Here is a 12,098-nt window from a genome sequence, read left to right on the forward strand (position 1 = left end):
GCCGGGGGGAGCGGTGCGGCCCGTCGCCGCGGCGGGGGGCGGGGCTGCTGCTCGGAGCCCCGCGGGGCTTCGAAGGCGGCGTCCGGCGGAGCGCCGCGCCCGTTCGAGAAGCTTCCCCGCGCGCGGCCGGGCGCCGGGCCCTGCGCTCGGCGTAGGCACGTGACGTGGCAGGCGGGAGGGAGGGGGGCGCGAGCTGGGGGAGCGCCTGCGCGCGCTGCAGCGCGATGACGTCACCGCGGTGCGCACGCACGTTGTCCCCAGCTGGCGGACACACGGTCCGCGTGAGGAGAAAGGAAGTGGGAGGCCCCTCGCCTCGCCGCACGGTAACTACCGGGGAGCGGGGGCGCCGGCTCTCGGCGCTAGCTGCGCTGCGCGCGAATCGCGCGCGCCTCCCCCCGCGCCTCCTGCCTGCCGCCCCAACTGCGAAAATTAACACCAGGCGCAGCCACGAGGCGATGGGGCCCGGGCTCGCGAGCCGCTCCTCGGCGGCGACGCGAGGCGCCGTTTCAGGGCCGCCGCGCCGCGGGGGCGGGGCCGCCTCGGGGGCGCCGCGCCGCTCCCTCGTCGCCGGGCTGGACCGGGTCCCGGCGAAGAGCGGCGCGGCTTCCCCACGTGGGCCGGTCCTGCTGCCCTCCGCCTCTGCCAGCCACTGCCGGCGGCAGTTCCGGTCCCCGCCGCTCCCGGAAAGGCTCGGGCGTTCCTGGCGACGGCGGCCGCCTGCCCCCATGCCGAGGCTTCCGGCCGGGTGTCGTCCTGCGGGAGGGGGGCGGCCACTGAAAGCGACAAGTGCGCCCTTCGGCCCGTGGCGGTGACGCCACCTGCCCCGGGCGGGGCCCTCGTCTCTCGCTGCGTCGGGCGCAGCCCGCCGGGCCGGGGCCGCCCGTCCGGGTGCCCCGGCGGGCGGGCGGCACCGCTGCCGCGGTGTTGAATGGCAGCGCCGCGCGTTCAGCGCTCGCTGCCATTGGACCCGACGCCGGGCTCCCGTCGGCAAACGCGGCGGAGGCGGTAGGTGGGCTGTGCGGCGGGTCTCGCGATCCCGTGGCTCCCCTCCTCTGCGTGATGGCTTTTCTCCGGCGGGCAGCGAGATGTCGGCTCGCTGTGCCTGGCGGTGCTTGCCCTTGGGCACGAGAAACCCGAGCGGAGCTCCTTGCCTGTGAGCATCGGGTACATAGGTCGTGAGCTCCTTTGCAGGTCGCGGTGTTCTGGTTGAGATGTGTTTGGTTTTTTATTTTTTAAATAGATTTTTTCACGTCTCATTATCTTTCTGCTTTTAGCACATCTCCGTGCAAGTTCGAGTATTTTTGGCTGCTGCTATATAGAGAGATGTTGCTTGTCAAATGCAAGGTCTGCAGATGAACAGAGGAACTAAATATCTGAAGCTGATTAAAACTTCAGCTTCCACAAATACACGCACTTTCCTTGAAATACTGGATTAGAAACTCCATGCTATAATAAACCAGGCTACTGGGTATGATGAAGTGTAATAAAATGTGTGAAATTGTTCTTGTGATAGACCATGTGAGTGCTGAAATAACGTAGTTTTCCGTTCCTGCAGTTGCACATAATCCCATTGTAACCACACACATCTTACACTGACTTGATACTGTGAGGAGTGCTTGTGGTAAAAGTAACTACAACAGCGTAATGTAAGAACTGTAAATGTTGGAAACAGAAACCATTACTCAGTAGCTTTTGTATGCATAGAATCTTTGCTGAATGCATGGTTACTGAGCTTTTTTGAGTTTATTTCTGGCATGTGTAAGTTCTACCTCAAGTAAAATCAAAGTTACAGGCTTTCTGCATATCTTGAACCAGATTTGAAATCACTTTGATAGTGTATTCCTTCATGAGCTAATACGATTTTAATGTATATTGCACAGCATTAATGTGAAACTCATTTCATGATTGTGTGTTCAATATACTTGAGAACGTGTGTATGTGTATAGAGAGGGTAAGTTGGTGGAAAATCACATGCAACTTAGGATTTGATTTCTTTCTCCCTACTCCGTGTATCTGATTTTAGTAGAGATTTATTTCTATTTTGTTTTTTATAGATGAACATGAAAATGCTTTTTTGGGGATAGCTTTTTGCGTTATTGGGACTTAAAATGTGCTCTGTTGAATGAAAAAGCAGGGCGACATTCTTAAAGTAGAAAATATGAAGCTGATTTTGGACGGCTAATTAATTTTGTGTTCTAGACTCTTTTAAGTACTGCTGGATGGGTGGTTGTGAGTGTTTGTGGGGAGGTGTTTCTTCCTGAAAGTAAAACTGAAAACCAGATCTTGTAACTTCACAGATCTCAAAACATGTGGAAAACAGTTTTGTTTTTTTTTCCTCTAGTTCAACTTTTACGTGAAGTTTTAAAGTGTAAAGTTTGTAAAGGCTGCAAGTAGGTCTCTCGTATTTCCTAGGTGACAAGAACATTTATCATGAAGTATAAGTTGCCAGCCTCCTGAGCTTTGAGGTCATTTCTCACACGCATGTGGCTGCTGGTTTGCATAGAGGAGTATTTCCTCCTACAGTAACCCAGCCCTAACAAAATAAATATGTTTTACTGAATACCTAGTTCACTTAAAACTTGTAAATTGAGTTAATTCTCTGGAAAGAAATGCGATTGTTTTCAAGCAGCTAACTTCCAGTGATGATGATTCACTCTTGTCTCTGGTTCCCACCAACTAGACATTTGATACAAGAGTGAAATAATTTTGTCAATGTTGTATTCCATATGTAATAATGATCAAAATACAAACATCTGAATGTGGGAATGGCACTCTTGTGAGTTACTGGAAGTGCTTACTTTAAATTTTCACATTGAGAAATGTACAAGCTGTTCAAAAAATGAAGTTGTGATCTTTTGTTAGGGTTGTTGACGTAATGCTTAACCTGTGAGGTAGACACATAAAAGTGGAATTGTATGTATGCAGATAAAGGCAACTTTTTGGTTCCCTAAACAGTAATTAAGCTAATCATAACAAACAAATGTTTTCCTATTCGATTTAATATTTCTATTATTTAGAAGATAGAGGTAGCTAAGGTGCCTGGTGCTTCACATTCATCCATTTAACCTTAGCTACATGGCCTTTTGGGGGGTTAGTTTGTCTGTTTTTTCCCCAAAGCTTATTTGTTTGAACTATTTTTTTTTTCCTTTCTGTTCTTTGTCTCTGCCTTTGACAGATGTTTAGAAGTGGTTGGGGGAGAGGGAAGAAATCCCAACCACACAAATTTGGACTTTTTCAGTAAAGAAAATTGAGGAAAATATTTTTTTTTTCTTTTTCCTTTATTTCCCACTTTTCATTTTTGAGAAGTTTTGAACCTCTGAGAAACTCTTTCTGGCAAGAGCAAGTGACTTCTGCTTTTTTTGTCAGAGATGTGCCATTTGCTCTTCTGAAGACTTCTGCACGTTTGCCAAACGCTGTTTGTAAGCAAATGATCTGAAGAGTTGAGACAATATCAGAACAAAGAGCGCTTTGAAATAGCAAGTAAAGCAAGGGGTCCTGTTGTAGCCAAAACGTTATATGAAAATGCAGTGTAAAGATGCCAGTCTCCATTTCTGTAAGGCCTAAATTGTATACTTATAGGCAACCTTGATTTAATAATCCTAATTGTACTTGATTTTATAGTACTGATTACCTTTTAAGTGTTTACTGTAGAGAACTGTTACAAAAGGATTTCTCATGAGACTTAATTACTTTCTTAGACTACATTTGAATACTGTTAATTGGGTTTTCCTTTTTTCCAGAATGGTGAATGCATATAGAAGATTATCAGGACTGTATAGAATTTGCATTTGATTTGAGAGCTTGTAAGAGTGCTCATCATGGAGAAACAGCAGATTGGTTTGGGTAGCCAGGATGGTGGGACTGTGTCTGGTGCAGCACCTGCTTTTTTTTGTCATCTTGAAACAGCAGCAGGGAGATGGTAAAGCTGACCAAGGAATCCTGGTAGCAAAATGTGATGCTTGTGCTCTCGCCAGCAGTGTTTCAACTCCAGTGAAAACCAAAATCAAGACCTGCCTCCCAGCTGACTGCGTCTCAGGAGGCATTACTGTCACCCTAGATAACAACAGTATGTGGAATGAATTCTACATCGCAACACAGAGATGATTCTGACGAAACAGGGCAGGCGCATGTTCCCATACTGCCGATACTGGATTACAGGTCTGGATGCTGCTCAGAAGTACATCCTAGTCATGGACATATCCCCTGTGGACAATCACCGATACAAATGGAATGGCCGTTGGTGGGAGCCCAGTGGGAAGGCAGAAACCGCATGTTCTCGGGCGAGTGTTTATTCATCCAGAGTCCCCTTCCACTGGCCAGTACTGGATGCACCAGCCGGTATCCTTCTACAAACTCAAACTTACCAATAATACCCTGGACCAGGAGGGTCATATAATCTTGCATTCTATGCACCGTTATCTGCCACGACTTCACTTGGTGCCTGCAGACAAAGCCACAGAAGTCATTCAGCTCAATGGCCCTGATGTCCATACGTTTACCTTTCCACAGACAGAGTTCTTCGCAGTTACAGCCTACCAGAACATCCAGATTACCCAGCTGAAAATAGATTACAATCCTTTTGCTAAGGATTCAGAGACGATGGGTTGAGTAGTCGACCTCAGCGTGATGTGAAACAAAACAGTAACTTAAATTGGAAGGAGGTGATGTTTTTAACACTGCTAGGATTCGTGGTCGCCCTGCTGAAGCTGATGCAATAGATTTGCATCAGAGAAGTTTAGATTCTTCATTCATTGGTCAAAACCCATCAGACAGTGACCTGGTCAAAGAGTCCTTTAATGCAGAAAGGGGCTTCCTGGGTTTCCTGGACAGTGACCTGTCTTCGGGTGATATGCAAAGCTAAAACAAGAAGTCTCTGAAAGGTGGGTTAACATTCTATTTATACCACAAATACTGTTTGAGTGGAGTAATTGGTAAAACATTAAATACTGGGATGCTCAGAATACAGATTTACAGCTAAGTTTGCCTGACGCGAAATGGTGGAACACTTCGTATTGTTAAAAGTTTTCTTTGCTTGAATGGTCGTCTGTCAGTGTGGACTTTCGAATGTGTCTGAGGAGTGTAAGAGTTTGATATTTTTTGACATGTTGCTTAACTCCCTTGTAAATAAGTGTTGAGGTTTCTTTTAACCCTCTTAGCATTTTGGGAGACTAAATTTAGTTTTCCAGAGTTTTATAAACAGAGCATATGGCAGTCATCAGAACATTGCCTTTCTTTTAGGGTTGCTTTACCACAGCGACGTGCTCTCTCGGTATCTTCAGTTTTCGTTAGTGGCTGGGTGAGGTGTGCGGTGTGTACGGGTTGCTTAGATGGGTATGTGTAGGGATTTGGACAAGGCAGTGGTAACTGGCAGCGTGCCACTCTTTTTGTCAATAACTGCTTGTGTGAACTCTTATTGCACAAGTAGTATGAAGTAGCCTGCCTGTTAGGTAGTTGTTACTGTGAGGTAAGAGAATCTGCATCTAGGAAAAGTACTTCAAGAATAACTGTCTGCTGTTCAGGCCTTAATTTACTCTGTGGTACTTTTACGTCTACGTACTTCCAGTATGTACTTCTTAACTGTTCTATGCCTGTAAAGCAATGCAGTGTATATTGAGAGCCTACCATACTATGGAACCTGCTGGGGACGAACGTTTGTGTTGGCAAAGCAAGCCCTGGCGAAACCTGTTATTTGCTGCACTTTCACTTAGTTTTCCAAAATCTAAGTAATAGAGAGATTCCAGTGAACAATCCATGTCAAGAGATGCTAGAAGTACTTTGAACTAAAGAAGTGTGTTGTGTTGTGTTTGTTTTTTTTCTTCCTGCCATGTTTCTTCATGTCTTTCTGTGACTACCAGACTTAATCTGCCCAAAGATTAGTGACAAAAGCAGCCTTATGTAGATCAGTATGCTAGGAAATTAACAACTGCAGGATATCAGGATGATGTTAGTGGTGTAATTAGAGGTCTGTTCTTAGAAGGGAGGAAAAAAAGTTGTATTTATGACATAATCATACAGTTTGTTTCAAAGGCTGTATTACTACTACTTCACTGTGTTGTAGAGAGGACAGAGGTTTGTTTACTCGATTGTTTTTAGTTCCCCCTCCCCCTTTTGCAAAAGGATCTCCTTTTGAGTAACTGAAAACCTTCAAATAGCAAAGTTCTGCATTCTTTGAGGACTTTATGAGTTTAGCTGTAATAACTGTTAAGAATACCAGAATTGTTTTGGGATCTAGACTGCCCTAACCTTCTTTTGCAGTATTTTCCAGTGTCAGTGTATTAGGAAGAAGAACATCTTCTAGACTTTTTGTATTCTCCAGACATGTTGTTGTAGATTCTAGAGAAACTTATCTTGAACACTGAAGTACACTGATTTCAGAGAGGATGGACTTTCTTTAGTTCGTAAGGATGCAGCATGGAGAAGTGTTTAGATGACTTTGATATTGGAAGTAAACAGTAAAAATCTGAAAATAATTACTGCTTTAGGAATTATGAAAATTCACTGGTTCAGGAATGTGTGTGGCTTCAGGATGAAATAACTAAATTTTAGTTAAATGACATAAATTGAAGTTCATTAAGCACTTACCTTCTTATTTAAAGCATGATTCCTTTAGTACGGTGACGTTTAATGAGATACACAGCAACCAAAGCCACTTTGAGCATTTAATGCATGATAGCTTAGCATGAGTTCATGCTGAGCCTCAAATAGGAAAACATGGAAATGTTACCCTGATATTACTATGGAAGGAAATGTGCTGCTGCTTCAGATAAGAAGTTGGATGTTTTTAATGATGGCATTTTTTTTTTTCCTGAGTGTTTACTTCTAAAATGTAAGCTTGTAAGCGACAGCTTATTTAGCAGACTCCTGTCTCGGAGAGTTTTGAAAGTTTTTTACAGTATGTAACCAATGATTATGGGGGACGATGGCATTTCAGTAAAGGAATAGAGTTGATAAAGTTCTTGTGTTTGTTTTGTCCCCTCCCTCCCATCTTAGTCCCATTGCTAGCAGTTACGAAAGCAGCTCCCATGTGGCATCCTCATTGGACCCGACCTGAAGGCTTTAATGTAGTTGTTAAAGAGGAACCACTAGATGACTATGACTACGAGTCAGGTATTTGCACACAAGGAATAAGCGGTGAAACAGGAAGACACAGATGAAGAAACTGATGAGTATTCCCAACAATGATGACGATCATCCCATGCTACAAAAACACTGGTGAGACACAGCGAAACAGATAGAAGTGATGGAGAATTCCAGTCCAGGAAGTGTGTGCTATCCAGTCCTTCAGGTGTTGCCAAAGCAAAACTGTTAAAACTGGATAGTCGGAAAGATGCCTGTGGTCTATTTGGAACCTTGTGCAGTCACAAAGCGCACAGTGAAGATCTCTGAGCTGCCAACAGACCATGCTCTCCTCTTGCAAGAAGGATAAATCCCCTTTGAGTGCAATACTGGATTCCTTGCCTGTGTGTTTTGAAAATCACAAGGCTCTTGACTCGGGATCCGCCACTGTAACTGAGGAGTTAGTTATGAAAAAACAATCTGCTGGGAGTAAAATGTCACAGTACACTCTTCTATCAGAGAGACCAGTGGGCTCTATCCTAAATCACCTAATTTTAATCTCAGGGGCTCAGTAGGTTGTCACTTTTCAGCTAAAGAGATCTGTGAAGAAAAAGGGCTGGCATGCTGAAGAATCCTGTGTCCCTGAAAGGCTCTGGTAGCAATCAAAACACCCTATCATCAGTTACAACTAAAAGAGGAAGGCCACGGAAACTGAAAATTTCCAAGGCTGGTCGACCACCTAAAGGTATAGGGAAAACTGTAATAACAAGCAAGAACACCTCTGTGGGGCCTGGGAGTATCCTTCCAGACGTTAAGCCAGACCTTGAAGATGTCGATGGAGTCCTTTTTGTGTCCTTTGCATCAAAGGTAAAACCTGACTGTTTTGAGTAAAAATTAAAAATATTTTCTATTGTATCATTTTTAAGGCCTTTGTACTTGAAAGTATATTTTCTCTTAAACTGAGTTTTGAGATTTATGGCCTCCTTCCTAATCTGTTTTTATCTTTTCCCTATGTTAATCATAGTATTTCTTACTTAGCAACTTGGGGAGAAACAGCGGGATCTAGAGTTCTAGATAAAAGAATGCATACTTGTTTATTAAAAAATTCCATGTTTTGAATATTTCAGTATATTTTGACATGACCTAGTTTGCCTCTAAGTCAGTGTTTTAAGGTATCTTATTCAAGACTCTTTATGTATGTAGGAAGCTCTTGACATTCACACTGTTGATAGAGTTGGAGGAGAAGAGTCGCAGAATCTTCAGACTCCCTTGTTGACTACCAATGATCCAGGTACATTTTTGTATTTTCTGTTAATGGCTATTCCCTGCAATAAGGAGATTTGTAAGGACATGCTGGAAAATTAATCATTTAAGTAATTTTTTTTGTGTGGTACATATTTTTATATGTTCTTTCTTCTTTATTTTTTTTTGAGTAGTTGTCAAGCAGAATACAAGTACTGGGAAAAGGAATTGATGGAAGCGCTGAAGACTTTGAGGCATAAGCAAGTAATACATCTAGTCTTCAGGAAGGTAAGCAGGCAGTGTACATATTGTTGCACCTGGTTGTATATTACTCACACTGAGTTGATAATTCTTACTGGATGTAATACTGTGTATTCTCAATACAACTGAGATCTTCGTACAGGTGTTTATGTACAATGTGACAGTATGAAGGAAATTGTGTTAAAACTGTCAGTTTTGCTCTTGCCAGTTGTGGCAATGAGAGTCAGTCTGTGGCATCTGACTCAGTTTTTTTCTAGAGACTTAAGTTTCTAAGTAGTTTCAGCCAGCCAGTAAAGATGTTTTTGCATCACATGTTTGTGTTGCAAACTAGAAGAGGTAGAGGAGGCAGAAGATGAACCCTGAATCTGCAACAGCGGAGAAAAAGGCTGCATGTCATTACATGCTTCTTGCAGAAGATGCTGAGCCTTCAGACTTGAGGCAATGTCTATTTTGTAATGAGCTCTCCTTGTAGAGAGCAAATGGATTTAATTTTTCTCCTCTGTAGAAGATAGCCATTTTCTGTTAGTAGAGAAGCTAGAAATCCAGAAATGCTTAACTAAGACTACTTCTACTATGTTCGAGTCCATATTTCTTTGAGTCACTGTAGATCCAGGTTCACTAGCCACATAAGAGGGCTAAGCAAGGTACTTGTAGCTTACAATCTTTCATTTATATACGATGTTATCCTGAGGTCGGATGGAAGAAAGTCAAGGATCAACACAGCAGAACTTAATATTTTCTCTATTGATGATGGTGAAAGTCTTCGGCAATAGTAGTCCTGAGACCAATGGCATTAACATGGACATCAGAGCAGATGACGAAGAATTGATCTGAATGGAAGTGTTGTACCTCATGCTCTTGAGGTTCTGGCCCTGAATTTTTCAAACATAGAACTATAATGCGGTAGGGATTGAGTCTCCAAATACTGATCTTGACTCTGATACTAGTTATTTTGGGTTCTCACAAAGCTTATACTGTGAAGAACCCTGAATTATCTTGAATGGTTTATGCATGAGGTATAATGAGAACTACCCTGGCATTTTTTGCAACTATTTAAAGGGATGCCTTTACATCTTGGTATTGTTGGGCCGACATTCTTGTCTTCCACCTTTGTAAATCAGTTATAAGAAAGGTAGTGAAGAGCTCTTAGAGCTCTGTCCTGGTATGTGAGTCAGGACAATCCCAAGCACAAGTACAGGCTGGGTGGAGAGTGGATTGAGAGCAGCCCTGAGGAAAAGGACTTGGGAGTGCTGGTGGATGAGAAGCTCAACACGAGCCGGCAATGTGCACTTGCAGCCCAGAAAGCCAACTGTGTCCTGGGCTGCATCGAAAGAAGTGTGACCAGCAGGTCCAGGGAGGTGATTCTGCCCCTCTACTCTGCTCTCGTGAGACCCCACCTGCAGTACTGCATTCAGCTCTGGAGTCTTCAACACAAGAAGGACATGGAGCTACTGGAGCGGGCCCAGAGGAGGGCCACAAAGATGATCCGAGGGCTGGAGCACCTCTGCTATGAAGACAGAGAGAGTTGGGGCTGTTCAGCCTGGAGAAGAGAAGGTTCTGGGGTGATCTTGTTGCAGCCTTCCAGTACTTAAAGGGAGCTTACAGGAAAGCTGGAGAGGGACTTTTTACAAGAGCTTGTAGTGACAGGACAAGGGGCAATGACTTTAAACTGAAAGAGGGTAGCGTTCGATTAGATATAAGGAAGAACTTCTTCACTCAGAGTGGTGAGGCATTGGAACAGATTGCCTGGAGAAGTCGTGGATGCCCCATCCCTGGAAGTGTTCAAGGCCAGGCTGGACGAGGCTTTGGGTAACCTGGTGTAGTGGAGGGTGTCCCTGCCCATGGCAGGGCGGTTGGAACTAGATGATCTTTGAAGTCCCTTCCAACCCAAACCATTCTATGATTCTATGATACGGTGGAAATGAAAGAAGATAACCCATCTCCAGCCAGATTGTATGTTGGTGGTATAGCATCAGCATTGACAGTTGTATCATGGATGTCTAAACACAGTTTTCCTCTCCCACGATTCCAGAAATATGTGGCCCTATTTTCTAATGACCTCACTGGCCAGCCTGCCCTCAGAAATCTGTGTATGTTGTTGTATTTCAAAAGTGGTGGTAAAATCCCTTTTGTAGTCAGCTGCTGGCCGTGCTAGATCCAGCACTAAGCAAACGTTACAGCAACGTTAAGATTTTTTAGGATTATGTCATGGGCCTAGATGTTATCTTTACCCAAGAAAAGTATAATAAAATTATGGTATGTTGGCAACGACAGCAGTAGCAAGGGCTGTTTTACTCATGAGATGATCCTGCAACTGGGAACGTGTAAAACCCGCATGCTTTTCCTTCAGCTTCTAAATGAGTGGTGGTGAAGCATGTGGTACCTTCTGAAGGGTGTTGAGCAGTTCACAGATACTACAAAATGGACAAGAAAAGTCAAGCATCAGGCTGAGAAAGATCTGACAAATTTTTACTTTCTTGAATGCTCGTGACCGTCATTTTCGTATTGGGTGGTAATCTGCTGAGCCTGTTAAATGGCGAAATTGTAATTCAGCAATGAAGAGAATTACCCTCACCTGTCTAATTTTTAGAGGAGAAAAGTTATGTGAAGACTTTTTGCAGCAAGAGCATTACTTCAGTTAGATGCAGATGTAACTAGATTAGACCGCAGTGAATTACAATACGTATACTTTTGTTGTTAGACTTTAGCTGCTGCATGTGAACTGGAATCAATCTTTACACAGGTTAGCTTCACTTTCCAAAAAGTAACAGATCTGTTGCATACTTGAAATCAAGGAATGAACACAATGATCTTAATGCAGAGAGTGATTTCTGGGTGTGTTTTTCTTCTCTTTCTTCATAGTATCAGTTAGACGTAAGAAGATAGCTGAGAAGTGCCTCTAGGCCAAACTTAAGGGCTCTGTGTTTTCCCAGACATACTGATTCAAAGTAGTGTCCTGGAGCTTGGTGCAGTCTCATTAGCTGCCTTGATTCTGATACTTGTTCTCCAAAATTTCTTGGCGGCAGATCATGACTAATACCTTCTTGTCATCTTCTACAGAACAGGCAGACATATGGCTCCCTTCTGTCTGGAAGATGTGAAGTGCATGTTTCTAAATGTGCTTTCAGCCATTTTGTGGAAGCTTACTGGCTTTCTTGTCCTCACTGCAGTATGGGCAACGGACATAGCAGTTTTGATGTTAACTCAGCTTTTGGTTTTAGATAATGTGCTTGAGAAGCTTAAGCTTCTTTCTGAGATTCACTGATGAAGCTGTTGGAGCTGTATCTGAACCCTACAATTACTGTTGATTTGTGAAGTTAAGAAAGTGGTGATTGACACCGTCTAGATCTTAGAGACACCAGGACTGCAGGAAGAAGATGCTTCAGAAAGAAAGGAATTCAACTTAAGCATGTTAGAAGGAAAGTTCCTTCTGGAGTACTGTAATGCTATGAGATGCCTCTTCTATCTGAGCTAATTTGAATCCCTTATTATATTCCTGAAAAGCAAAGGCGCTGTTGTCAAGCATTGTATTTCAGATT

General features: G+C 43.6%; 1 protein-coding gene across 1 annotated transcript in view; it reads left to right on the forward strand.

Annotated features, from left to right (window-relative positions):
• The window catches only part of MGA (MAX dimerization protein MGA), a 61,165-nt gene that overhangs the window by 8,835 nt on the left and 40,232 nt on the right, over positions 1-12,098 (forward strand). Inside the window, 17 exon segments of the mRNA XM_086613679.1 lie at positions 3,741-3,884; positions 3,886-4,081; positions 4,084-4,265; positions 4,267-4,582; positions 4,585-4,647; positions 4,650-4,850; positions 4,853-4,880; positions 6,991-7,054; positions 7,056-7,130; positions 7,132-7,320; positions 7,322-7,393; positions 7,395-7,557; positions 7,560-7,658; positions 7,661-7,923; positions 8,260-8,357; positions 8,490-8,569; positions 8,572-8,586. Coding sequence (XP_086469805.1) covers positions 3,819-3,884; positions 3,886-4,081; positions 4,084-4,265; positions 4,267-4,582; positions 4,585-4,647; positions 4,650-4,850; positions 4,853-4,880; positions 6,991-7,054; positions 7,056-7,130; positions 7,132-7,320; positions 7,322-7,393; positions 7,395-7,557; positions 7,560-7,658; positions 7,661-7,923; positions 8,260-8,357; positions 8,490-8,569; positions 8,572-8,586 — 2,170 coding nt within the window. The 5' untranslated portion in view covers positions 3,741-3,818.

Source organism: Tauraco erythrolophus, chromosome 6 (assembly GCF_009769465.1).
Source record: "Tauraco erythrolophus isolate bTauEry1 chromosome 6, bTauEry1.pri, whole genome shotgun sequence".
NCBI lineage: Eukaryota > Metazoa > Chordata > Aves > Musophagiformes > Musophagidae > Tauraco > Tauraco erythrolophus.